The sequence below is a fragment of the Psammomys obesus genome, unplaced genomic scaffold (genome assembly GCF_907164565.1).
Source record: "Psammomys obesus unplaced genomic scaffold, mPsaObe1.curated_primary_1811, whole genome shotgun sequence".
Lineage (NCBI taxonomy): Eukaryota > Metazoa > Chordata > Mammalia > Rodentia > Muridae > Psammomys > Psammomys obesus.
In genome coordinates, this window is record NW_026596034.1 from 23,814,775 (window position 1) to 23,841,688 (window position 26,914).

The 26,914-nt window shown below is 44.7% G+C and overlaps 1 protein-coding gene across 1 annotated transcript in view; it reads left to right on the forward strand.

Moving 5' to 3' along the window:
• The window catches only part of Wwp2 (WW domain containing E3 ubiquitin protein ligase 2), a 121,276-nt gene that overhangs the window by 67,977 nt on the left and 26,385 nt on the right, over positions 1-26,914 (forward strand). The window contains exons 7-8 of the mRNA XM_055621071.1: positions 1,170-1,297; positions 13,049-13,268. Coding sequence (XP_055477046.1) covers positions 1,170-1,297; positions 13,049-13,268 — 348 coding nt within the window. The remainder of the gene's footprint in view (positions 1-1,169; positions 1,298-13,048; positions 13,269-26,914) is intronic.

The window sequence follows — 26,914 nt, forward strand, 5'->3', positions numbered from 1 at the left end:
GCCGACCCCAGCCTGCTCCCAGCCTGCCGCAGAGGTACTCTCAGCAGGAGCAGGTGGGGGAGCGGGACACACACACTCTGGCAGGTGCTCCTCCCAGCATGAACTCTCCGCTAGAGGTCTTACCATTCGCCCTGTAACTGGGGGAAAATAGCTCCAGAGAAAGGCAACAAAAGCCCACCCATTCCCCCTCCATTCCAGCCAAGGAGGGAAGGGCTGACGGGAATGTGTGTAAGCTTACATTCTGCAGAGCCTCCTCTTGTTTGTTTCTGTACCTGTAAATGAAGGCAACAGAGCCGCTGGCAGAGTGGCCACACATGGAAGTGCAGCGGTCACAGGTTAACTCAGTGACTGTGGTCATGTGACCAGTTCTGAGGTTGATGGACTGGCTGCCCTGTAGCATGAGTTGGTCTCTCAGCCTCTGATTCCTTGCCTGGAAAGAAACAGACTTGTCTTCATTCAGGAGATGGCCTTTAGACCATCTGGTCATTGTGGGTTAAGTAATGACTCCAATCGTGTCTGCAAGTGAAAGAGCCAAAGAGCAAAGAGGCTTAGAAGCTTCACGAGTGGAGTGAAGGCAAACTACAGTACAAGCGTGAGACCAGATATCCCTCGCTGCTCTGTGCTCTGGAAAATGTCACATGGGTTTCTTCAGCTAGATCCCTCTTCTCTGCACGGGTTAGGTCCATCTCTGTGCTGGCCTTCCCTCACCTGAGTCAACTTCTCTAGGGGTGCTGCGCCACAATATGCATTGCCTCATGCTGCTTAGTTATCTCTCAGCTATAGAGAAAATTGATTTGCATAAGGTTTTGGCCCCCTTGTACCTCATGGGAGAAGTACTTCATCCACGCCTGTCCAGAAATTCTTGTTTATTTCTAACACTTAAGCCCAATAAAAATAGTGTGATGGTCGCAGAGTATTTGCCAGCTGTTTCAGATGTGGGGGTGATTTGCTCCAGATTTGTTTACTTCCAGTGGAAAAGTTTGCACAAAGCTGCCTTTTGGGCTTTTACCAAGAAGGAAGCTTCCCTGGGTCTCTGCTCGGAGCCAGCTCCTGTTGAGTAAAAGCTGGAGTAACTACAGGTCCTGTTTCTAATAAATAGCAAGAGAGCAGAAGCGTCTTTCTTTCTCACAGTGACTTATGTTGGTCTGCTTTCTACTCTGAACCCCCAGGACACACAGACACTCAGGTGGCTCAGCCAGAACAACCACAGCAACGGGTGAACAAAGCCCTGGTGCTAGGAACCGGCCCCGCCAGCCCGTGAAGAACCCCAGCAGCAGTGGCTTAGCCAATGGTACAGGTGAGTGATGACACTCAGCACCAGCCTGCACTACAGCAGGATGCTCTTGCCTGTCCTGTTTGCACTTGGGGCATTGCCTTCTGTGCCAGAGTATGGTGGAGTGAGAGAGGATGCCAGCACTGTGGGAATTTGAGTCCATTACTTAGTCCCTCGGCCCGACTTCTTTGACCTCTGGCTTGTTCTGGAGAGCCGAGGTGTTCCCACTCATGCCTGAAGAGTGTTGGGCTGGGGCTCGGTTGGTAGAGTGTTTGTGTAGCATGCACGAGGCAGACCTTGGGGTCAGTCTTCAGCACCTCATAAAACTGGCTTAGGCATGGAGAGACAGAGTGAGACAGGAGGATCAAAAAAAGTCATCCTGACTATATGACAAATTCAAGGTGAGCTGGGATACATGAGATCCTGTCTCAGAAAATAAAAGTGGAAAACGAAATATTCCTGTGTACAGAGGTCATTTTAAAAGTATGCTTTTTCATTAATTTCTTATCAACATTGGCTCTAATTTGTTTACAAATATTTAAAATATTTATTCAGTTTAGTTTTTATGTGCGTGTGTGTGTGTGTGTGTGTGTACCTGAGGGTGTATATGTGCACCTCATGTATGCAGGTGCTCTTGGAGGCCAGAAGAGGGTGTTGCGTCACCTCAAACTAGAGTTACAGCACTGTGAGTCACCCACTTTGGGTGCTGGGAACTGAGCCCAGATCCTCTGAAAGAATGCTCAACCACTGAGCCATGTCTCCAGTCCTGTTGTTGTTTTGAGGCAGGGTCTCCATGTATAGCCCTGGCTGGCCTGGAACTCACTATGTAGACCAGGCTGGCCTCAGACTCATAGGGGTGTGCCCACCAGTCCCCCACGTGCTAGCATCAAGGGGGGGGGGAACTACCACACCCATGGCCTATTTGGAAAAAAAAAAGAATCCAGTTTAGGGAGTTTGTAAACTGGGAAAAAAGAAAAGACTGAGCTTGTTCTAAGAACTGAGCAGGAGAAGACAGCAGCATTCTGAGGGGTCAAGATGCTGGCAAGGATTAATTCCCCACTAGGAATGCTGTCACCATTCCACATGGACACCGTGGGAGAAGAGACACTGGTGCTCTCCACACTCAGGGACCTTTCTGTAGGGGGTTCTGTTTCCCTGTACTCAGGAAAGGAAGGCCTGTTACAAAGTAAATCATTTCATCCCGTTTCTGTCTCATTGAGACAGTGTCAGGCAAACAGTCATTGTCTAGTTTTTGAGAACTGTTAAATCTTTAGTGACAACAGACCATTGAGTCATTTGTCTTCCTTTTGGGTCCAATGGGAGGAAACATGGACGTTTCCACAGACTGTAGAGAGGGGAGTGTGATTGCACTGGGAGTGACCTGGAAATGAGTTTTATAGGCGCCTGTTTGTGAGTGCAGAAGTATGACATGAAGACACAGCGGTCACTATTGTGACTGTTATTTTCCTGTGTGTAACAGACCGACTGAGTAGTTAATCATTCTACTCTGACAGCAATTCTCCGCAGGTTGCTCTGTCATGGATTTCAGTTCTTTGGAAGCAGTGTGAGGGCCCCAGAGCCCCTCTGTGGCTTATGTTGCCTGGCTATCTCACTGTGTACAGGGAATGGCAGGGCGAAGTGGCAAGCCTTGACTTCCTTCCTGGAATTGGAGACATGTCTGAAGGAAGTGAATTAACCAGCTCCCATGAACCTCTTGGATGACCATAACTGCAGGTGTGGAGTCCCAGCAGCCTCTTTCTCAGCCTTTCCAGTGCTCAGGGGCCAAACCCGTATCCCTGCGCTAGATCCTCCTCATCTGCATGAAGGACGGCATGCAAGTGGCTCTGGACTGGTACACAGAACCACACATAGCTTTTGAGCAGCAACAAACATGCTTTTCTTAGAAAGCAAGTTTTTGTAGAGACGCCTGCTGGACACAGCCACATCACCCTGAAATCCCTTGTACACAGCAAATAGCCAGGTAACACATGGAAGCAGTCCCCAGATGCAGTGGCTGGGCCACCAGTCACTTTATCCTTCCAGGGATCTACAGTACCACAATAGTGGTGTCCATCCATCCTCTGCTTTTATAAAAGCTGTTGATAAACTGACTCCATGTGGTAGTGGTCTTTGAGTCAGTCTTCAGGGACATTCAAAGATTTAAAAACTTCTAAAATTTTTGTGTGGGGGTGTCTCTGTGGGTATGTTCATGAGTACATGTGCCCACAGAGGTCAGAGGCATTGGCTTTCCCAGAAGGTGATTGTAAGTCTCCTGGTGTAGGTGCTGGGAATTGAACCCAGTTACCCCCCAGCCCCCTCCCAAGAGGAATATGAGTTTTTAACCTCTGAGCCACCTTTCCAGCCCTTCTGGGATATCAGCACATCTTTATTTGCTTTACACTTAGTTCTAGGTACCTTTGCTTGTCTTTATATCCAGAACACTGTGTTCTCGCTTATGAGGTAGGTGCCAACTATGTCTTTAAAAAGCCACATGTGTCTAACTCCACACTGCTCTGAACACGTTTTACAGTAGTGCGTCTGAATGCCCAAACAGTTCCTAAAACCCAGCTTCAAACAGCAGCTTCTGTCTGTTAACACAGGAAGGTCTCTGCCTCTCCTCTGCCTCTCTTCTCTCTCTCCTCTGCCTCTGCTTCTCTTTTCTCTCTCCTCTGCCTTTGCCTCTCTTCTCTCTCTCCTTTACCTCTGGCCTCCTCTTTTTGCAATGATGACAGTTCATCTTGACTTCACTGGCAGCCTGGACTATATGAAAACAGAAAGCTAGAACTATTTTCAGGGCAGAGGCTGGACAGAGGGAGACAAAGGCTCCCCTCTTGCCAGTGCTAATGTGAATGAGGATGTCTCCAGCCCTCCCTGTTAGGCCTGTGAGGGCCACTTCCGGGATGGCAGCTTAGAAGCTATGCCTTCTGATGGGATTTTCACAGACATGCAGAATTAATCTAACAGTCTCCTGTTGGCTGTGTAGTATACTTATGCATGTAAAAGATATTAGGGAAAAACCAGAGCTCTTAACTGTTGTCTCTCTCCAGCCTCTTGTTCACTCTTTTAAAATGGTTTCTACAATGGGAGTGTAACTTATCAACAGTTGATAGAATGCTTGCCTAGCTTGCATGAGCCCTGGGTTCAATCCCTAGCCCCATGTAAACTCAGTTCAAGGGAAGCCAGGACTATGAGGCCCCATCTCAAAAAAATCAAATTAATAAGCCAGGCGCAGTGGCTCATGCCTGTAACTCCACCGCTCTGGGAGGTAGAGACAGGTGGATCTCTGTGAGTTCCGGGCCAGCCTGGACTACAAAGTGAGTCCAAGACAGCCAAGGTTACACAGAGAAACCCTGTCTCAAAAAATAAAAACAAACAAAAAATCAAATTAAAATAATAACTTCTAGTGTAGTTAATAGCCATCCATCATTTAACTATTCTCCCTCAATATGTACATCCTTCCCTGTTTTTTTGTTTTGTTTTGTTTGAGATAAGAGTGGTGTTGGGTAACCCTGTCTAGTTGAGAAGACTGTCTATATGCTAGGCTGGCTTTGAACATAGAGAACTCCTCCTGCCTGTGTCCCGAAAGTGTTGCCATTACAGCCATGCCCTTTTGCTGGCATGCTTCCCTCTTTGCATACAGCTTTGCTCTGGGGAAAAATAGAAACACATTTTTGAAGAACCAATTCTACCTGTGTTGTCTAGGTTGGCCTTGAATTCCTGGGCTCTATCTGTCCCACTGGGCCCTTCTCCTGAGTAGCTGATTCTGTATGCACGGGCCACTTTATACATAGCTTTTGAGTGCAGTTCTTGAGTGCGTAGATAATGAATTTTTTAAATTGAGATCGATTTTTTTTTTTTTTTAAAAAAAAAGAAGATTGCTTATCTGTCCAAAGCTGCATAAAATTTTCACAAAATAGCATATGAGATTTTCTTTTTTCTCTAACCTTGTAAATACTGTTCTGGTTTTTATGTTGTGAATGTTATGTTCCACCTCACAGTTTATTCTCACTCTTTCTTGTTTTAGTTTGTTTTGTGGTTGGGGATTAAACTCTTGGCTTCACGCATGCTATACACACGCTTTACTACTGAGTTACATGCCAGCCCTCACATCTTTCTCTGTATTGGAGCCCTGTTCTCACTGGACGTTAATGAAGCAGCTTTCACAGTGGCTTTTACCTGGAGTTCGGCACTCACTGCTGTCTTCTATACTGTGAGAATTTGTTTCTTGTTTTGTGTGAGTCCCACATATTTTGGTTATTGGGATAGTATTTTTAATATTTTTATTTTATGTATATAGGTGTTTTGCCTGCATTTGTCTGTCACCATGTGGCTTCCAGACACCTTCTTTACAGGGAGTCAGATGCCCTGGAGCTGGAGTTACAGCTGACTGTGGGCTGCCATGTGGGTGCTAAAAATTGAACCCAGGTCCTCTGGAAGAACTGCCGGTGATCTTAACCACTGAGCCAGCTCTCCAGCCCTGGCATAGTATGTTTGTTTGTTTGTTTGTTTCCGAGACAGAATTTCTCTGTGTAGCCTTGGCTGTCCTAGACTCTCTTTGTAGACCAGGCTGGCTTTGAGCTCACAGTGATCTGCCTGCCTCTGCCTCCCTGAGTGCTGGATTAAAAGTGTGAGCCACCAGGCCCAGCTGCATGGTATGTTTTTTAATGTCTAAAAGAGCAAGCTCTGCCTTGTTACATTTTGTCTTTGAAAGTTCATAGAGTTTTCAAAGCAAATTTTAGACTTTAAACTTTTAGAGGCAACCTAGGTTTCTCTGTGTAGCCCTGGCTGTCATGGACTCATTTTGTAGACCAGGCTGGCCTTGAGCTCACAGAGATCTACCTGCCTCTGCATCCCAGAGTGCTGGGATTACAGGCGTGCGCTACAATGCCCGGCCACCCCTTTTTTTTTTTTTTTTAAATTCTCATATAACTTTACTTTTTTTGTTTGTTTGTTTGTTTGTTTACTTAAAGATTCATTGTTGTTTTTGAGAGAGGATCTCACTTTGAAGTTCTGGCTAGCCTGGAACTCTATATGTAGACCAGGCTGGCCTCAAACCCACAGAGATCCACTTGTCTATGCCTCCCAAGTGCTGTGATTAAAGGCCTGTGCCACCACCCCCATTTATTTTTATCACTTTTAATCATATGTCTGTGTGTGGGTATGTGCCAGAGGCATTTGACATGGGTTCTGGGAACCTAACTCAGGTCCTTTCTATCCCCTATTTTAAAACAAAAATTCTTTGTGTGTGTATTTATGATTTCACACATGTGTTCACATGTATACAGGTAAATACATGTGTGCACGCATGCACGCATGTCCTTTGTGTGTAGACCAGAGGTCAGTGTTGAGTATTTTCCTCAGTTGTTCTTTACCTTATTTGAGACAAGATATCTGAATCTTTCTCTTCCCCTCTATTTTCTCTTTGAACTTTGAGCTTGCCATTTGCTAGGCTGGCTTGCCTAGGATTAAGAAAAAGAATGTCCAAGTCCTGATCTTTTTCTTGGCCAAAGGTTTTCCTATTCCTGAGTGAATGTGATTCATAAAGGTGAAGCTTTCAGCCAAGATCACAGAGGAGACTTGTAAAACAATCACATTACAGAAACCAGTGGCTGTTCAACTGCCATGCTGCCTCCCCACCACCCTGTCCTTGCTGCTCTACTTTTCTTCCCCTCCAGGAGAACATCCAAGCCCTCTTCATTTCCTTCTTCCGCTTTATTTCCACCTCACAATACTCAGGTTCGAGCTCCACTTCTGCTGTTGACTGATGGCGTGGCACCTGTCTAAATGGTCACGGAGTGTGCACATCCTCAGGGAGGTGGGAATAACATTTTCCCCATGTGTTGTTGGAATGACAGATGAGCTAATAAAGTGTGCTTGCTAAAGGCAATGAGGGATCCTGGATTGGATCCTAGAACAGAAAAAGCAGCTTAGTGGAAAAGCTGCTACAATTTGAATAAAGTCTGGAGTTTAGTTAATAGTACTGAACAGATTTTTTTTTTTTTTTTTTTTTTTTTTTTTTTTAGTTTTGTCAGATGTGCCATGGTCATATAAAAAGTAACACGTGGGGACATTGGGTGAGGAGCCCGCCACCTCTTCATCTCTTCTGTAAAGGTGCATAGAGCACATTCACTCATGAGGCTGAAGCAGGAGGAGCATGAGGTCAAGGCTAGTTTGCCTACGTAGGTACTGCTCCATCTCAGACAGGGAACAAACAAAAGCTCAGTAACAACAGTTTCCCCCAGATAGTTTTTAAAGACCTATTTTTAAGTGGTAATGTTATACAAATATCAGTTGATTTTATTTCTAATGTCTTTTTAAAGATTTAGATTTAGTGAATGCATATTTATTGAACGGATATCTATAAAATGCTGTTTTGCTGAACAGTGAAGCACAGGCAGAGACAAAGCGTCTGCCTTCTAACCTCCATTAGGAAAAGCTGAAAACACCTCAGCCAAGCCCCAACTGCTGTTGCAGGAGCTCTTGGGTACGTAGCTGAGGCCACAGGCTGGACTGCAGTGGTGTGGAGACCGTCTGGGCAACAGGGATGTGAAAGAGCTAGGCAGGAGTGTAGGGGTAGAAGGGAGAGTGCTTACGTACCTGCACAGGGCTTTGGGTTCAGGCCCCAGCACTGCGTACACAGGGCATAGTGCTGCTTGCCTCTAATCCCAGCACTCGGAAGGTAAAGACAGGAGGATCAGCAGTTCAAGGCTAGCTTTGGCCACATAGTGAGTTTGAGGCTAGCCTAGGATATGTGAGACCCTGTCTTTAAAAGCAAAAGGAAATGTGAGTAGTACCAAGGGTGGAGACTGCCCGAATCATTTTCAGACTTCCACTGAGCAAAGCTGGGTCCAGAACATTTCAGGATGCGTAGGACGAAGCAGACTTGGAGTTTAGTAAAAGGCATGTATTATTATCATTATTATATGTCTGCATGTGTGTTTGTGAACCACAGGTGCCTGGTGCCCTTGTAGGCTAGAAGAGAGCATTGGATCTCCGGGAACTGAAGTTATAGATGAGTGTGAGCCACCGTGTGGGTGCTGGGAACCAATCCTGGGTCCTCTGCAAGATCAGCAAGGGCTGTTAGCTGCTGGGCTAACTCTCCAGCCCCTTTAAAAGGCATTTTAGTATAGGTTAATATATGGTGTAAAATTGTAAGCACAAGGAGCACTTGGAAAGAGAGTAGGACACTGAGAGTATGGCTGCAGGCGAAGAGGAGTCACAATACCATTGTCCTTATGATAGTCGCATATAGACTTTGGTGATGTCCATGGAGGCTGGAGAAATTTAATTAAGAGCACTTGCTGCTCTTCCAAAGGACCTGAATTTGGTTCCTAGCTCACACATCACCTGGCTCATGACTAACTCTGGCTCCAAGGGATCCAGCACTCCGGATCTTAGCAAACACCCGCAATCCTATGGCATGCACAGACACTCCTTAACAATTCTTAAACAAAAAAGCATTTTAAGCTGAGTGTGTTGGTGCCTTTAGTCCCAGTACTGGGGAGGCAGAGGCAGGTAGATCTCTGAGTTTGAGGCCAGCCTGGTCTACAGAGGAGTTCCAAGATAGCCTAGGGCTACATAGAGTAACTGTCTCAAACAACTGAAAGAGGAAGGAAAAAAATTGGAGAGCTCGAACATGCAGCGGCTATTGTGTTTCCTGTGATTCCTCCAAAGACATTCTTTAAGTGCACAAGTGCATGCATATATGTTATCTGAGGGGAAAACCCTACGTGTCCAAGCACGCACAGATGATAACGTATGTGTAAGCAATTTCCCACTTCATTATTTTAAGAGTATTTTTTTATAGAACTTGAACGCTTGTGAAGAGCTTTGTCCTCTATTCTCCTCCACTAATCCCAGCCTAATAAGGGGAAATTTTACTGTCAATAAAGAGCATTAACACAGGGACTGAAAATATAAATCCAGTACCTCAGTGATTTTTTTTTCTACAACATTTTAAAAGTTTTATTCTTAGTTTTGTGTGTGTGTGCAGAAGGGTGCAGGTGACGGAGATGGCCAGAGGCATTGGCTCCCTGGGAGCTGGGTTATTGGTGGTATGAGCTGTCAGACGTTCACGTTGGACTGAAGTCAGGGCCTCTGGACGAGCAGTGTGCACTCTTACTGGCTGAGCCATCTCTCTATCCCCCTGCCCCACCCCCTAAATAATTTGTGAAGAAAACAAAACCTCATTGTTCCTTTTCTGAGGACGCCAGGTCACCAGCTCAGTAGTCTGAAGACTGGCAGAAGGGGAGTTGAGCTTTTCCACAGGCTCCATGCTTCCCTCACAAGCAGAGTGATTGAGGGGACAGCTCCTCTTCATTACAAGTGTCCCCCAAGAAATGAAGACCACACCAAGGGAATTAGACTCTTAGTATTTTGTAACCTCCAACGAATTATTGAATTCTTTGTCTGTTCCTGAACTTTGTAACTTTATTCGTTCTCCGACTTTTCACGATTTAGTACATTATGATAGCTCTGTAATAGCTCTGCTACCACAGGAGAATACCCCAAGAGAAACCCAGCAATCTTCTTCAGACTCTCATCTCTATTCTTTCAAATTTAGTTTTCCTTCTAAAGTTTACAATGAATTTACCTAGCAACTTTAAAAAAGGCATGGTGGGTTTTTTTTTTTTTTTTAAGTTTGGAGTTGTGTAAGATTTGCATAAAGAGGATTGCCATCTGCTGTGTGTGCTAGCTTGGATAGTGCACTAGATAGAATATGGAATATAAATATCAAGTTTAGCATCTGTGTTGGGGAAACATTGATTGTACAGATTTAGTTATTAAGTGACTGACGTAACCCCTTTGCCAGGCAGTGTTAATACACTGAGAAGAAAGCAAGCAGCCCTGAGGCGCAGGGTGCAGCTCAGCTCAGTGGCTGTGCTTGCTCAGCCCGTGCCAGACTCTGGGTTTGACCCTCAGCACTGCAAGATAAGAAAATAGAGCAAAACCCAAGGGACTCAACCAGGGCCGTCCCATGCCTCGGAAGGCAAGCATGGTGACATTTTGGTTTCAGCTGACTTTTAGTTGGATCTGGCGATTGCTCACTTGTACATAATCGTGGTTCACAGTGAAGGATGTGCAGAAAAGTGGAGTGAGTGGCTTAAGTCCTGGAGGCAGACGTGGAGTATGGATCAGGTGTCCTGTGAATGGGCTGGGCTCTTGGATGCTTGTTTCCCCAGTGTAAAATACGAGAGTTGCGTTGACTCCTGTTGAGGCTGTGCATGAGGCTTAAAGGACATAAGCCAAAGAAAGAGGTTTGTATCTTTGGCACTCCATCCCACATTCAGTAATGTTTATTATCCTTATTTAAACTTGTCATCTGGGGCTGGGGAGATGGCTCAGCAGTCAAGAGCACTTTCTGTGCTTTCAGAGAACCCTGGCTCAATCCTCAGCACCCTCATGGCAGCTTATAACCTTCCCTAACACCAGTTCCAGGGAATCTGTCACTCTCTTGTGAATTCCTCAGACAGCAGGCACAGAGAGAGAGCACTGGCTGCACTTATAAAGGACCTGAGCCTGAGTCCAATTCCTAGCACCAAATGGGGGCTCACAACTGTCTGTAACTCCAGCTCCAAGGGACTCAACATCCTCTTCGGCCCTCTTCAGGCATTGTGTGCATGTAGTGCACAGACATACATGGACTCAAAGCACTCGTACACATAAAAGTAAAATAAGAAAAAAGAACATTATGGACATTTCTACTTCTTGATGGGTGCAGAAGTGTTTGGAGAAAAGTGCTGTCCGTGTGCAGCAGACAGACGGCAACTTTAAAGGAAAGGGTCTGCTTCTGTAAGCTTGGTCTTGCTTCGCTCACCCCAGTCCTCTTCCGTGTTGTCCTGCTTTCCTGCTACTCTTGTACTGGTGCCAGTGTAACCATGGCATACTAGAAAGCCCTAATAAAGTTATATTTAATCAATTTACTTAGCATCCTTTTTCCAGGCTGGGAGGTGGCTTAGTGGGTAAGAGCGCTTGCTCTTCAGTCAGGAGGACCTGATTCCCAGCACTCACATAGGAAATCCGGACACAGCGGCATATGCCTATAAGCTTTAGCAGGCAGAGACAGGTAGGTCCTAAGAGCTTGCTGGTTAGATAGCTGAGCCAAAATGGAAAGCTTCTGGTTCAGGGAGAGACCCAGTCTCATAGCAACAAGGCAGAGAGGTGGAAGACAGCACCTGAAATCCTGCTGTGGCCTCTGCATGCAGATGTATGGGGTGCCTGTGTGGCCCATGAGCACAACATACAGTTCATCCTCTTACGTCCTTTGGGAAGGCATTACTAACTTCATATAATTTTTCTTTCTTTCTTTTTTTGTTGTTTTTTTGTTTGAGACAGGGTTTGTTGGGGGTAATCTTTTTGTGCACCGTGTAATGATTGTCTTTGTATTATTCAAATACTGCCTAGAGCAAAGGCAGGAAAGGAAAGTGGGACTTCCAGGCAGAGAGAGGAACTCTAGAAAAGAATCAGGTGTGGAATTCACCAGATATATATATATATATATCTCCATGTCTGACTGGTGAATCTCCCACCTGAGATTCTTTCCCAGAGTTCCTCTCTCTGCCTGGATATCCTGCCTCTCCTCTCCAGCCTTTGCTGTAAACCATTTAGCTCTTTATTAAACCAATCAGAAGGTTATGGAAGGAGTGTTTACAAAACATGATGCATCCATAACAACAACAATCTCAAAGCCTGTACTCAGCTCTCTTCTGGCATGGAAACCAGAATTTGAGCAGTACAGAGACAGCCTTTACACAGTGCCGAAAAGATCACCGAACATTGGAGGGTAGAGGTGACAAATGTCCTGGAGCCCCTTGACTTGCATACTGGGGACCTAGTGCAGGGCCCCTGGAAGAATAGCAAGTACTCTTAACTGCCGAGCCATCTCTAGCTTCAGGAATTGAATCTTTAAGCTATACTTTATTTTGAATTCTAGCAACCCTTGAAAACCGGATTAAGACCCCAGGGACTCTGCCTTCCCTCCCAGTTTCTGCCAGCACACTTATAGGGTGAGGGAGCAAAGCAAGCAGTCATTCTGGAGCCTTGGCTGGAGGAGTCACCTTGTCTGTGAGGTTCATAGTGCAGCTCTCCTTACTGTCTCCTGTACTTTTATTATGAAAGCTCACCTGGGCCTACATGGTGGCGCATGCCTTCAATCCCAACTAGGTCTCGGGGGCAGAGACAGGTGGATCTCTGTGAGTTCAAGGTTAGCCTGGTCTACAAAGTGAGTTCCAGGACAGCCAGAGCTATACAGAAAAAAAAAAAACTTGTCTTGAAAAACAAAACAAAATAAAAATAAAATAAAATCTCTCCTGTAGTCAGGTCTTCTGAGTCCCGCTAGGATAAGTAGTAGGTTAACTGAAGACCAACTGTCATGAGGTTGTCTGTGCTGATTGTGAATATGATTATCATAGTGTGTGTGTGTGTGTGTGTGTGTGTGTGTGTGCACAAATGCACAGAGCCCCTTCCACACTAGGAAGTACAAATGTGCCCTTATTTCTAGAATATAAAAGTGTCCCTACCCATTCCTTTGTCTACTATCAGACTTTATTGGCATGAAATTCACAGTGTAGACTGGGGTTGCTTCAAACTTGAGACCATCCTCCTATTCCTACCTTCCGAGTGTCAGAACCAGTTTGTATAACTCATAGCTGTTGTACAGTCTTGAGTAGGCTAATACCATAGATACAGTGTTCATGTAAGGCATGTGAAACCTAGTGAAAGAAGACAAAACTCTCAATTCCTAGTTATCTTTAAGTGCGGTTTATGCATTTGCAGTGAGCGAGGAACCTGCTGCAGCCAGTGATCCTGAGGAGCCTTCTGTTGTTGGTGTGACACCCCCACCTGCTGCAGCCTTGAGTGTGCCCCCAAACCCCAACACCACAGCTCTCCCTGCCACATCCACACCAGCTGAGGGGGAGGAGCCCAGCACTTCCGGGACACAGCAGCTCCCCGCCACCGCCGCTGCTGCCCAGGGCCCTGATGCTCTTCCTGCTGGGTGAGTAGTCTTGCGTCCCATGATGGCCTCACCCTCACACGTCAGGAACAGCATGGTGGTTCCTTGCCTACTGGGAAGGCTGCTGTGAATAGAGGCAAGAGAGGCGTAAAAGTGCTGGCTCTGTATACAGCTGAAAGAGCGCTTAAATCATCCGTGCCTGTGGGTGCCGCTTTATGCTGGTACTTAAGTGGACAGCTCTGTGGAACTCATTGCCCTTGTGGGTTTGGGGGAGTGTCTGACTAGATGCTGCCCAGAGAATAGCCTGAGTTTGGCCTTGGCAACCCACGGAGGCCTCTGGTTTTAGGTGCTGAGCTAGCGTGGCTGTTATTCCCACAGCTGTGGCCAGTGTTAACTTGGGTGCTACTTTTCTTGCCCTCTTTGAGTTTGGGTAGGAAAGACCTTAGCCAAGATGACAACTCCAGCAAGACAAAGACAAACTCAATTCTCACTGTGTAGTGAGTGGAGATTAGGAACATGGATTCTGGGAACTGACCAGATGGCACAGTGGATAAAGCACTTGCTGCCAAGTCAGGCCTGATTTTGGTGAAAGGAGAGAAATACCACACACACACACACACACACACACACACACACACACACACACACGTCTGAACTGTCTCCTCTGGATTGACCATTGATCTCTACAGGCCCATCTCCACACAGACATACAAATAAATAGATGCTGAAAGAAATAATTCTAAAGAAACACATTTTTGTCCTGCTCAGTCACTAGTGACCTGCTGATGTAGGCTGGAGGACAGGCTGTTTCCCTCAGTGTGTATTTCGTATAGACATTGGAAGGACATCTCTTGCTTCATGGTGAATATGATGCCTTATCCATAAAGCTATTTCTGAACTCCCAATGGTTAAAAATCCTGTATCAGAAAGCATGTGTGATTTTTGCTGCTTGTACTCAGCATTCATATAACTCCTTTCCCCTAATAGTGTGTTGATCAAAGGAAAACTGTTGCAGTAATTTTAATTATCACAAACCTGAAGAAAATTGAAGTGTTAAAAGGCAGTTCTGAAAAGGCCATTTTTTTTTCTTTTTTTTTTTGGGCGGGGGGAGGTCAAATGTTTGATTTTGAGAAAAGATCATTAGTCAGTTGCTTGTGTACCCCTGCAGAGATTTATTTTCTCTTTCATATATGGTATGGGAAAGAACCTGAAAGAACTTTGTGTTGCTCATACTTTCAAATCTGTGTGCTATAATTTGGGGGGGGGCACAGAGCAGAATCATTTTGGCAGAAAGGAGAGAAAATGGCCGCCTATGTCCCCAGTGAGCTGTTTGTTTTCTTTCCTTCAGCAAATGCCTGGAAGGCCAGCCTCACTTCTGTGTCAGTCACAGGCAATTAAGGCTAATGGCTCAACATGTCTTTATGTAGGGCGTGTGTGAGGGTTACTGTTCTCTGGGATTGGGCACTTCCTGTTTCCAAGCAGTTGGAAAACTCCAGGTCTGAAAATGCTCTTTATTCAGCAGCCCAGAGAAGCCTGTTTCCCCACCCCTTCCCTCTCTTGGCCAAGGGCTAAAACACTTTTCTGAGGTAGAGTTTGGACAGTGTCTTTTTTTTTTTTTTTTTTTTTTTTTGGAACATTTAGAATGTGACAAGGCCCATGTGTTTGGGGTGGGGAGGGGGCTGGGGGTGCTGCTACCCATTTTTATGTGTAAGATGTTCCAGAGAAGAGTGTGAGAGTCCAGGGGTACTTAGCCCCTCGGTGTCGGGAGGGCTGTGTGAGGGCCCAGAGCATGACCCCAGCACTGTTGAGCTCCCAGTAGTGGGGATAACAGGCTTTTGGGTTGGCTCTTTGGTATTGGGACCCAGAAAGGACATAGTTTCTATAGTGACGCTCCCAATTCGTAGACCCTGTGCGATATTCAGGAGGGCACTAGGGGAAGTCACAGAATACCTTTATCTTTTATGAGAATTTATAAATGAGGTGTCTAATCTAAACTTCTGCCAGTGTCCAAATTATAGGCCATTGCATTTGTTTTTTTTATTTAAAAGTTTTTATTACATGTTTGTTTTTTTAAGTTTGTATAGGTGCATGTATACAAACACACACAGAAATCAGAGGAAAACTTTTTGGGAGTTTGTTCTCTTCTTCCATCATGTGGGTTGTGGAAATCAAACTCAGGTTGTTGTGCTACTGAGCCATCTCACTGGACTGCATTTTTCCATTAGAAAGGATGTTCTGTTTGAGAAATAGCAAGTCCAGGGCTGGCTTTGCAAATGTAGAACTAAATGAGGTGTGGTCTGTGCTCAGAATAGTTTATGAAGTCTGCTCTGGGCCCACTAAGTTTTCTCTCTGGGCACCTGATCCAGTCAGTCCCCTGGCTTCCTGGAGAACTGATGCCAGCTCCCGTTTCTATATCTTGAACCCAGTGTATGAGTCGTGAATCTTAACCTAATTCTGAACCATCCTTTGCTCCATCCTTGCCTATCCTGAAAATGGTCTACCGTTGTCCCTGGAAAGGAAAACTTTAAGCTTGAGCTCTTCCACTTGGAATGCCACAGTGAATTCCTGTTGTCTGTAGGGACACATTTCCATATCCTTAAGTAAGCTGAAAATCTTTGCTGAGGGGGCTCCACCTCCCATCAGCCTTCCATTAAAGCCCCTCTCCTGCACTCTAGGCTCCAGTCATAATAAATTAGTCTAGTTTAATCCATGCACTACCCTCTCTCCAGACTGAGGGTCTTCTTCCCCCCCCCCCCTCCCGCCATGATGGGTCTCTCTCAAAGCTTCCTCAATGTTTTGACATTTAATTCCTTAAATTTCAGGTTAATGATAATCCTCAGGAAAGAATCTACCCTTCCTGATTGATCCCTGGCCGTTAAGGTCAGATAACCACATGTATGGCCGTATCTTTTCTCACACTTGATTGCTTGTTCAAGCCTCTCTGTCACTGCTTGTCATGAGTACACCTAAATGCTGTCCTTCCACCTCCCCAATTCCAGTTTTCTTTCTTGCTCTTTTCACCTGTGAGAATGTTCTCTGCTTCTCTGACAGAGTCTTTCATTTTTCTTCTCTCTCTGGGTTGTCTGGCTTTGGTTTCAGCTGTGTCTGTCACAGATAAGAAGACCCATCCTTGTCCACAAGGGCTCCTCACCACTGGGATGCTCCTTGAGCAAAGGATTTCTAAGCTGGCCTAGACTGCTTGCTTGGGCCTTGGGTGTCTCTGTTTCCAACTGTATCTCCTTAGATCCTCCATCTCCTTTGCTGAGTGATGGAAAACTTTCACTGGAGATTCCAAGAATTGCCACATTGGTCTTCTGAAATTTACAGCAGGAAAGACTGGTCGCATACATCTGTGAGCTTCCAGGCCAAGGACTGCTGAAACCCAGGCTGCTGATGGCCAAACACAACATTCCTTGTTCCATTTCTCTCCATCTGTCTAGAAGCCCTCCTTTTTTTTTTTTTTTTTTTCCTCCCCCTAAATCTTTTAACTTAATTAGCCCCAAAGAAGCTACTGGAAGGGTGTGGAGTTTCCAGGTTGTGAGTGTCTATTGAAAGGAGGGGTGCTGGACACACGTGAGGTAGTGGCCCAGGCAGGGGGTGGAAAGGGTGGCCTCTGTGGTTAGGTGGCCCTGTGTCTGGTTTCTCTCAGCGTCAGAGCCCACTTTGGAGACTGAATACCCCTGAACAGACCATATGTACATGGCTTTGACAAACCCCTGTCACGCCCCAGTCTCTCAGCTCCCCAAGTCCCTCACACAGAGGCACATTATTTTACCCTGGCAGCTCGCACACGGCTGTGGTTTCTTACATAAGAGAGGACGTTGTGTTTGGATTGCTGGCTTACCTCAGCTCTGCCATTTCACACCATCCCTGTTCTCCCAGAGTCATTGACTCTCCTGTTTCCTGCCTCAGAGTAGAATTGATGGAGTGTTTTCCAATCCTTTCACGTTTGCCGTCTGCCCTGTCCCTGTGCCTGTGCTGGAGACCCAGAGGCTTCTCTAGGTGGACTTAAGAACCTGGAGACATTCTTGGGAGACACTTAAAAAGATGGGGAATTTGGAGCATCTCTGCTGAGTTACAAACCAGCCTTTGCCACTGAATCTCACTCCAAACTTGATCTTGGGTTTCACCAAAGTGCTCCTCACTCAGAGCATTTTACAGTGCCACGAAAACTATGAGTGAAGAACGTGCCTTTTGGGGGTCACTGTTAATTTATTACTAAATTGTTAACTTTGTTTTACCTTCTGTTCAAGGGATCACTTACATATCTAGATGCTGAAGCAATGTCAAAGACAAAGAAGTTTTTAAAAGCTAAAAAAAACCTGTTTCTGGGGACATGACTGTTAAGAATTTAGATCATGGACCACATTTTGAGTAGTCTGGGATTAGAGGATTAATTTGGAAGACTGTGCCCTTTCTCCACCTTGTGTTATTGTGGAATATGGTTTTATTCTTGGCCCTAAAAAGATTATTCCATGCCTAAGCAACTCAAGGCAGCGTGTTCTGTCTTCCTTCTGAAGGGCTCTGTGCTGACCGGTTGACTTTCTGAGCAGTGGGCTGTTCTTCCTGGACCTGAAGTATGTAGCCACACGTGATCAGTAGTCTACTTTACTATTCTTTCTTAAGAGTAAGGATGCTGTGCCCATCTTGCCATCGTGAGCATCTTCGTGGTATAGAGACGGAGTGACAAGTGTCAGTAGATAAGTGAGTGCACACTTACTCATCCTTATTATTTTAATTTACATTTTGATCTCATAAAAGACTATTAAGCTGAGCATGGAGTCTCACACGTGTAATCCCAGTGTTTAAAGAAGCTGAGGCAGGAGGATTGTTGAGTTTGAGGCCAGAGTGAATGAATCTGTTTCAGAAATCTGAAACACAAAACACACAAAGCAAAATCAAATAAGATCATTGATTGGCGGGTGGGAGGGGTTGTGGGGTACAGACACAGCATAGCAACAGCAGTATCAAAAACCTTTCTAGACGTAAGCATTTCTATTTTAATGCATCTAGTGTCGTTTTCCTGATCATTAATAGTAGCTATCAGATGGTATGAACTTTTGCACTGGGTTGGGGACTTCTGAGATTAACCCAGAGATTACTGCAGTGTGAGTTAGCTACTTTTGTTTTCACACTGGAAGTGAAGACATTTTAATCAATTCACCTGTGGTGACAGACTTGGGTAGTATGACAGTATGTGTTTGTACTTTCTCATGCTATTAGAAGCACGCGATAAAAAATAGGAGGCAGGTGAGAGGCCACAGTTGGTAAAGGAACAACACCAAGCTGATAGCCTGAGTTTGGTCCCCTGAAACCTGAAAGATGGAGAGAATGAACTCCCACAAGATGTCCCATGACTTCCACACAAGTGCTGTGGCGTACCCCACCCCCCCAAATGAATGAATGAATGAATGGATGAATGAATGAATAAATAAATAAATATGGTGTTAACCCCCACCACCACAAAAAGAAGCCCTCGAGGCCTTAAATACATTTGTACCCTTCTCTGATACAGTCGCTGTGTCCAGGGATGCGTGGAATGTGGGCACATTGACATAAACAGCCATGTGGTTTTCTGTTGTATGAACAGTACAAACTTAAGCCATCTCTTCTTTCTCTACAACTGCAGTTGTGTGCCACAGTGAGGCCTTCTCCCGTACATGCCTTTTTGTATACTTGCTTATTTCTGTAAGAACTGCCCTGGGACTGGCTGGACCTGCAGTGCAGTGGTAAAGCACTCGCCTAACATATATAGGGCTCTGGGTTCAATCCCCAGCACTGCCTTAAGAAAAGGGGAAAAAGTGCCCAGTTAATGGAGTTTTGCCAGCATGGTAGTGTGTATCTGTAACTCCAGCACTCAGGAAGCAGACCCGAGAAGATCTTAAGTTAGCTTGGTATACACAGCAAGGTCAGGGACAACCTGAAGTGACCTTTTATCTCACCCAGAAAAACAAACAGCAGAACAACAAACACAAACCGTTCTTCTGGAAGTGGAATTCCCAAACCAACAGACCATCAGCTTTAGTGGGAAACTGCTCCCAAATCGATTCCTCAGCTGGGCTCATGGAGCCGCTCTTCTTTGGATGCCCATATGCAGTCTTGCTAAAACTCACATTGTCATCTCTTTTTCATTTGGGCCAATTTAAGGAGTTTGTTTGGCATCTTCTTGTGGTTTGAATTTCTTTATCATTGAAGCTCTTTAATATTTTGATTCTTTAGGATGAATTGCTTTATTGGTATAATTCTTATCCACTCTTCTATTTGGCTATTTGTGTTTCTTTTTTTAAAAAGGATTTATTTTCATTTTGTATATATGAATCTCTTGTCTGTAAGCATGTATGTGTGCCACATATGTGCCTGGTGCCATGGAAGTCAGAAGAGGGCAGTAGATAGAATTTGAATTAGGGTTATAGACAGTTGTAAGCCACCATGTGGATTCTAGGGAACTGATCCCAGATCCTCTGCAAGAACAGCAAGTCTTCATAAGTGCGGTTCCATTGTTCCATCCTCTGTTTTTCTCTTTAATCTGCAAGATTTGTTTGTGACAGGGTCTCATGTAGCTTAATCTGACCTTGAATTTTCTGTAGCCTAGGATTATGACTTGAATTCTTTATCCTCCTGAGTACTGGAAATGTGACTTCATGTTTTGTTTTTTTATTTTGTTAGTTTGTTTTTTAGATAGGGATTCTCTATGTAGCCCTTGTCCTAGAACTCACTCTGTAGACCAGTCTGATCTCAAACTCACAGACTGGTGTACTGCCTCTGCTTCCTGAGTGCTGTGATTAAAGGCATGTGTCACCAAAAAGCCTGGGTTTTGTTTTTTGTTTTAATTTATTCACTGTATTCCTGATTGTAGCACCCTTCCTCATCCCCTCCCCATCCCACCTTCCTTCCCCTTTTCCCCCCTTCCTCTCCCCTAGTCCACAGAAAGGGGGAGCTCTTCTTTCCTACCATCTGACCCTAGCCTATCAAGTCTCAGGACTATCAGGACTGCCTGCATTGTCTTCCTCTGTGGCCTGGCAAGGTTGCCCCACCAGGGGGAAGTGATCAAGGAGCAAGCAACTGAGTCCATGTTAGAGACAGCCCTTTCTCCCCTCATGGGAGACCCACATGGGAGAGGGAGCTGCCATGGGCTACATCTGAGCAAGGGTTCTAGGTCTTCTCTATGCATGGCCCATGGTTGGTGCATCAGTCTCTGCAGGGACCCTTGGGCCCAGGTTTGTTGGCTTTGTTGGTTTCCTTGTGGAGCTCCTGTCCACTCTTGGTCCTTCTATCCCCCATCTTCTATAAGATTCCTTGTGCTCTGCCCAAAATTTGACTGTGAGTTTCAGCATCTGCTTTGATCCCCTGCTAGGTGGAGTCTTTTTTGCATGATTCTTAAGATATGCTAGATAATCCAATATATATATGTGTGTGTGTGTGTGTGTGTGTGTGTGTGTGTGTGTACGTACATATATATTCAATACTTTTCCCTGCTATATACTTTTCCCTTGTCTTCTTATTTTATTTATAGTACCTAAAAAAAAAAAAAAGGAACTGGAGAGATGGCTCAGGAATTCAGAGTACTTAGTTGTTCTTTAAAGGATCTAGGTTCAATTGCCAGCACTCACATGATGGCCCTCACCGTCCTAATTCCAGTCCCAGGGGCTGTGTTGCCCTCTTCTGACTTCATTGCACCACACCAGTCATACATGTGATGCACAGACATACATGCAGGCAGAACACTTGTGCACATAAAATTATACAACTTTTTAAAATTAAAAGGTGTGTATGCGAGTGCTATAAGCATGTGTTTGGGCATGTATGTGTGATCATCTAATGTTCTTCCTTGTTCTGTGGTTGTAACATTACACATACAGATAACTCATTTTGTTGACTTTTTTTAGAAGAGATTTTATTTTTATTTTTAATTATGTGTGTATGTGTGGCTATATGCTCCTGAGTGAGGTGAAGAAGCCAGAGACTTTGGATTTCTTGGAGGTGGAGTGATTGTGAGCCACCTGATGGAGATAATGGGAACCAAACTTGGGTCTTCATGAAGAGTCGTACATGCTCTCAACCACTGAGCAATCTCTCCCATTGTTTATAAACATATAGTTTAGCTTTTTAAACATCATCATATAACGTAGAATGCTGGCATGCCATTGTTTATCTGACAGTAGTTTTTTCTTAGTATGTTAATCGTACATTGTCAATTTGGATTTAATTAAAGCAATATATTGCATTATTAAATTTTATTACACTTGCTGTGTGCATGTGGAGGTGTGAGGACTGCTTCCAGGGGTTGGCTCCCTCCTCCTGCCATGTGGGTCCCAGGATCAAATTCAAGCCCAGGAACAGGCGCCCGTACTAGTCTTCCCAGCCTTTGCTACTTAAACTCAGTTTTGACTCTCTCAAGCATTATATTTCTTAACTAGCGTTGCAAACATCTGAATAAGTTAACACTCATTTCTCTTTGAACCATTGGGACCATTCGAGGTTCCTGCCACTGCTGTGATGAGCCATAATAGATGCTCACACAGCTACATCTCTGATACGTAATTGTTTCCTTGGGCTGTGCACTAGGAGAAAAGTTGCTGATTTATGGAGAAGGGGTTATTGATCAAGTTGCCAAATTGCCTTTAGAAAGATAATACTAATTTTTGCTCTCATCCAATGTTTTTCAGATTATCTACCTATGTTCCTATGTTGTCAGCCTTCTGCTTGAAAAGTGTGTGTGTGTGTGTGTGTGCGCGCGCGCGCGCACATGTTTTACAGAGACCATTTCTGAGACTTGTCTTAACTTCCTGTAAAACTTTATATTTGAATGTTGCCAGACTCCGTTTGGGGATTTCCCCAAGGCAAAGAATATGAGATGGTTGAAAGGAAAAGAAAACAGACCTAATTCAAGAAACTTAGTAGCTGCTACTATGACATCCTGGCCTTAGGGGAAATAAAATGCTGTTGATAGTTATTAAAAGGAAGTTAGTGTGCTTACATTGAAGTGCTGGTTCAGAATTCAGGAAAGGTCCCAGGAGAAGGAAGGAGTTAGGAGTTGAACACAGTCCCTACTCTGTTGAGAAAAGACCCATTGAAGCCAGGAATCCATATGAAGGCATTAGGTTGCTAGGTTACCCAGGAACCCTTATGAAGGTGCTAGGTTGCCCAGGAACCTGTATGAAGGTGCCAAGTTGCCTAGGAACACATAAGAAGATGCTAGCTTGCCCCGGAACCCATATGAAGGTGTCAGGTTGCCCAGGAACCCATATGAAGATGCTAGCTTGCCCCGGAACCCATATGAAGGTGTCAGGTTGCCCAGGAATACATGTGAAAGTGCTAGGTTGCAGTGTGTTCAGATTTCTGACTTTGAAAACATTCCTGCAGAGGAAGGAAATCTTTTGGTTCATCCTGAGAGTGACCAAAGCTTCCACAAAGAGTTGATAGGACTTAGTGCAAAGGCATCTATTATAAGAGCATAAATAAGAAAGCATGAGTTGGTCTGTTTCTCTCCTTCACTCCTCTCCCTCTTTTCTTCTCAGTTTTTGAGACTGGGTCTTGCTATATAGCTTAGGCTGACCTTGAATTTTTGATCCTCCTGCCTCAGCCTCCTCATTCAGTTGTACTCTACCAGGCCCATCAAAAACATAAATTAAATCTATTTTTTGTTTGTTTGTTTTTGTATTTAACCAGTAGAGAGTTGAACTTCTACATAAGCAGCTTTGGGAAAACACAAATGCTTCTAGTATATTCTTCCAAAGTTTCACTTCAGTTTAAGCAGTAGCAAGAAATCCTTTCTTTATGATGCCCAAAGTTCTGTATGCCATGGCATATTTTTTTTAAATAAAGGTTTCCTGTATCTCAGGCTGGCTTTGAACTCACAATGTAGGAGCCTGGGTCCTATATTACTTTTATATTACAGCTCAAAACAATAACAAAATTACAGATAAGAAATAGCCATGAAAATAATTTTATGGTTGGGGGTCACCACACAACATGAGGAACTGTATTAAAGGGTCACAGCATTAGGAAGAACCCTGATACTAACCTGAACTCCTTGCCATTATCAACACATTCCCAGCTTTATCCTCTTTTTAATGAAACTGAGATTCTGTCCAAACCCAGGATCTGACTAAGAAATATGTTCATTAGGCCTTTAATGGCAGTTAGTGGGTAACGTATTTCTTGATGATTTTTAATGGAGATTACTTTTAGGGAAACTGTTTGCATGCTATCGGGAGCCAAACCCAGGGCTTTATGCATGCCGAGTAGGCATGGTACTAACAGAGGCTTTGATGCTAAGTCTGCCAGCTCAGGCTGTCTTGAAGTCTCTACCTCCCGAGTGCTGAGAGTCTCTGTGTGCACCTCACCAAACTGAAGGTGATCTTTGAGATAACAGAGTAGAGAGTTAATCAACATGATCGTAATAATGCGATGAGGGTTGGTGTGTTTTGGCCTGTTAGCTCTTTGATATGGTGACTGTGGGGAGACTGGGATGGACACATCAGAATAAAGGAATGAAGGTAGTTTAGATAAAAGAAAAATTACGTGAAGACCGAATGAAGTTGGAAACTACTTCTCAAGTCTTTTCAAAAACAAGACACGGTGTTGCCTGTGTTCAGCCAGGTTTCACTCACTAAGGGCCAAGGAGCAATGTGTTGGGTAGTGACCTGAAACAAACCCGCTGCTTTGAACACCGTTTCTGAGAGCATCAAAGAAAGCTATTCAGTGGGGTAGATAGAACCTACTTGACCCGGATGCAGCGCCGAGCAAGACCCACGGCAGTGGATTGAAAAGGCTTTTCATCTCAGTGTGAGAAGGGACAGAAACTTAACCCCTGGCAGGGATATGCTGACAAAAAGTCACAGCCAGTATCATTTTCTTGACATGAGGAGACAAGCCAAGATAGTCGGGAGGCTTAATCTATGTGGGTCAGCAGAAGCAGGAGGCTCGTGTGGCTGGTGACAGAAGTGACCCACTGTGCTGAATGAATGAGGGGAAGGGATCTGTGTGACTCATGAATAGCTGTGCAGGTAAGGGAAGAGTGAGAGTTCTCAAAGAAAGGCAGGCAAGCCAGGTCGGGGGTCAGGAAGACCCACACAGTCATTTAATCTGAGCAGGAGTCCAATTTTAAAAGGAAAAATGTAGATAGTAACAAGGCGGTGGAAGGAAGGTCTTGTTCCTCTGCTAACTGTTTTCCTAGCTGAGTCAGTTGAGAGGGTTCATAAGGACACGGAGCACGGCCGGACAATAGCAGTCCCTGAAAAAGCCACTTTCATTCCTAGAATCAGCTGCGATCAAAGAGGGGAAGGCAGAGTCTGTCTAGGCCTGTGTGCTAGAAGAGCCGCCAGAGCTGCGGGCCACAGGGAAGGGAGTTAACACAGCTTGGGTCTTGGCCGTTCAGTACCACCGTGTGCATTAAAGGCATTCATTGCCTGAAATTTGAAGTGTTTGCCTGTCTTCAAATTCAAATATTAGGCAAGCCATAATAAAGCCATTTCCCTTGTTTCAAATGAAACTTGAATGAAAGTTAAAATGGAAACTGTATATAAGATGAGTTTATACTGAATGGGTTTTAGGAATAAAAGAAAAATATGTTCAGGGTTTTTGTTTGTTTTTTAAGTCTCTAATTGCTACAACGGATATTCTATCTTTTAAAGAAGGGTATTCCAGATTGGGTTTGGTAATACACGACTAAAAATCCAGCACTGAAGAGGCTGAGATGAGAGGATGGTGCGTTTAAAGCCAGCATAGGCTGCATAGCAAGATCCTGTTCAACAGCAACAACAAAATGGGATGCAGACACCCCATCAAATTATTGTGGACAGCTTTAGAAAATGAGCAGACCACTGTCATTAGGACTTGTCCCTGTTTTGATGTTTTTACAGAGCTGAGAATAGGTCCCAGGGCCTTACACATGCCAGGTATGTGTTCTCAGACCAACTGTATATCCAGTTTTCATTTTTAAGACACTGTTTGATGTAGCCCAGGCTATCCTTAAATGTGTAGCTTAGGATTACCTTGAGTACCTACTCCTCCCATCCCTATTTGGTGGGTTCCTGTGGGTTTTGACTCTTTCTATATGAGTACGTTTGAATGGGGCAGTTTCTGTTCGGTGTTTCTAACAGGTAAAATTAGGAAGCCCAAATCTTACATTTTGCTCACTTCATTCTCTCAAGTACTAGTCACATAGAAACAAATTCTTATTTTCAAACAAGCATGGCAGAGCCAGTGAGACAGCTCAGCTCTGTCTTACAAGCCTGATGACTGAGTTCAATCCTCAGATCCCATGAAAGCGGAAGGTGAGAGCCAACGCTGGAGTCATGCTCTGACATTCACGTGCATGCTGTGACAGACTGTAGTGAGAATTATGGAAGTTTGGTTTCTTTTAAAAACACGGAAATATTATAAGAATTATATGTTTCGCTTTAATCCCAGGTGTGGGGATGTGGGGCTTTTTGCAGCAGCTATGATTTGCCTGGTACTCTAGCAGAGGCATGGTTTTGCCAGCTGCAGGTATTTTCTGCACTGTGTGACATTTGGAGTTCTGGGAAGTTTTCAGAGGACATATAAATGCTCAAGCCCCCATAGGTGGGGTCTGTGGTTGGTGGGGTCAGCGGGATTAGCTGTGGTTTGTTAGTAGTCGTGGCAAAGAAGAAACAAAAGGAAAAATTAGATTCAGGGATCTCTCTCTCTCTGTCTCTCCTCCCTCTATTTAGGGGGTTAGATTAGATAAAGGGTAAGAAAAAGAAGACCCAGAAAAATAGCTAAGACTGGCTACATGCAAGAGTAATAACATTTTTAAAACAAGCTTCTCATCAGCACAGACTATAGCTAGCTTCCTCTTAAAAGACCAGGCAGTATCCCAAAGTAGATGTAAATGAAATCAGGCTAACCCGTGGGACTGTTTACATCCTTCGTGAGACAGCCTTGGGTAAAACTTGTGTGTCCTTTGCTTAGGTTGCTGTATTCTGGATAAGTATGGTCTTTGCCAGACGTGGTAATTCTCGGCTATATTTGTGGTGCTTGAGTTGGTTGGTTCTGAGTCAGCCATTGCCTTGTCTTTCTTTCACTAGCACAAAAGAGCTACCATTAGCATCCCAGTTCTAGAAGTGAGTCCATGAAACCTCGAGATTGCACGCTAATTTTTGTTAGAAGTTCATTTTAGAAGAAAAACGTCCTCAGATTCCATTGCATTATTCGTTTGCTTATTTATTTATGTTTTGTGTGCAATGGTGTTCTGCCTGCATGTATATCTGTGTGAGGGTGTAGATCCCCTGAAACTGGAATTATAGACAGTTGTGAGCTGCCTTGTGGGTGCTGGGAATTGAACCCGGGTCCTTTGGAAGAACAGTCGGTGCTCTTAACTGCTGAGCCACCTCGCCAGCCCCTCTATCACATTTTTAATGGCCCTTTGAAACTCAAGAAACACTGATTTGAAAAATCCATGGAGCAGCCGGAGAGATGGCCTGTCAGCGATGAAGAGCACACACTGCTCTTCCAGAGGACCTTAAACTCCGTCCCAGGCTGGGGGGGCTCACCACTGTCTACAGCCTGGGTCCGGGGCCCATCCAGTCTGCTTTCTTGGACACTTGCACTCATGCCTATACCCTCACACAGACACATGTGCACACATACATAGTCAAAGATAAATCTTGAAGAAAAGGAAAAACCTCGTGGATGCAGGCTTATGGCAGGGGAATTTCCAGTGA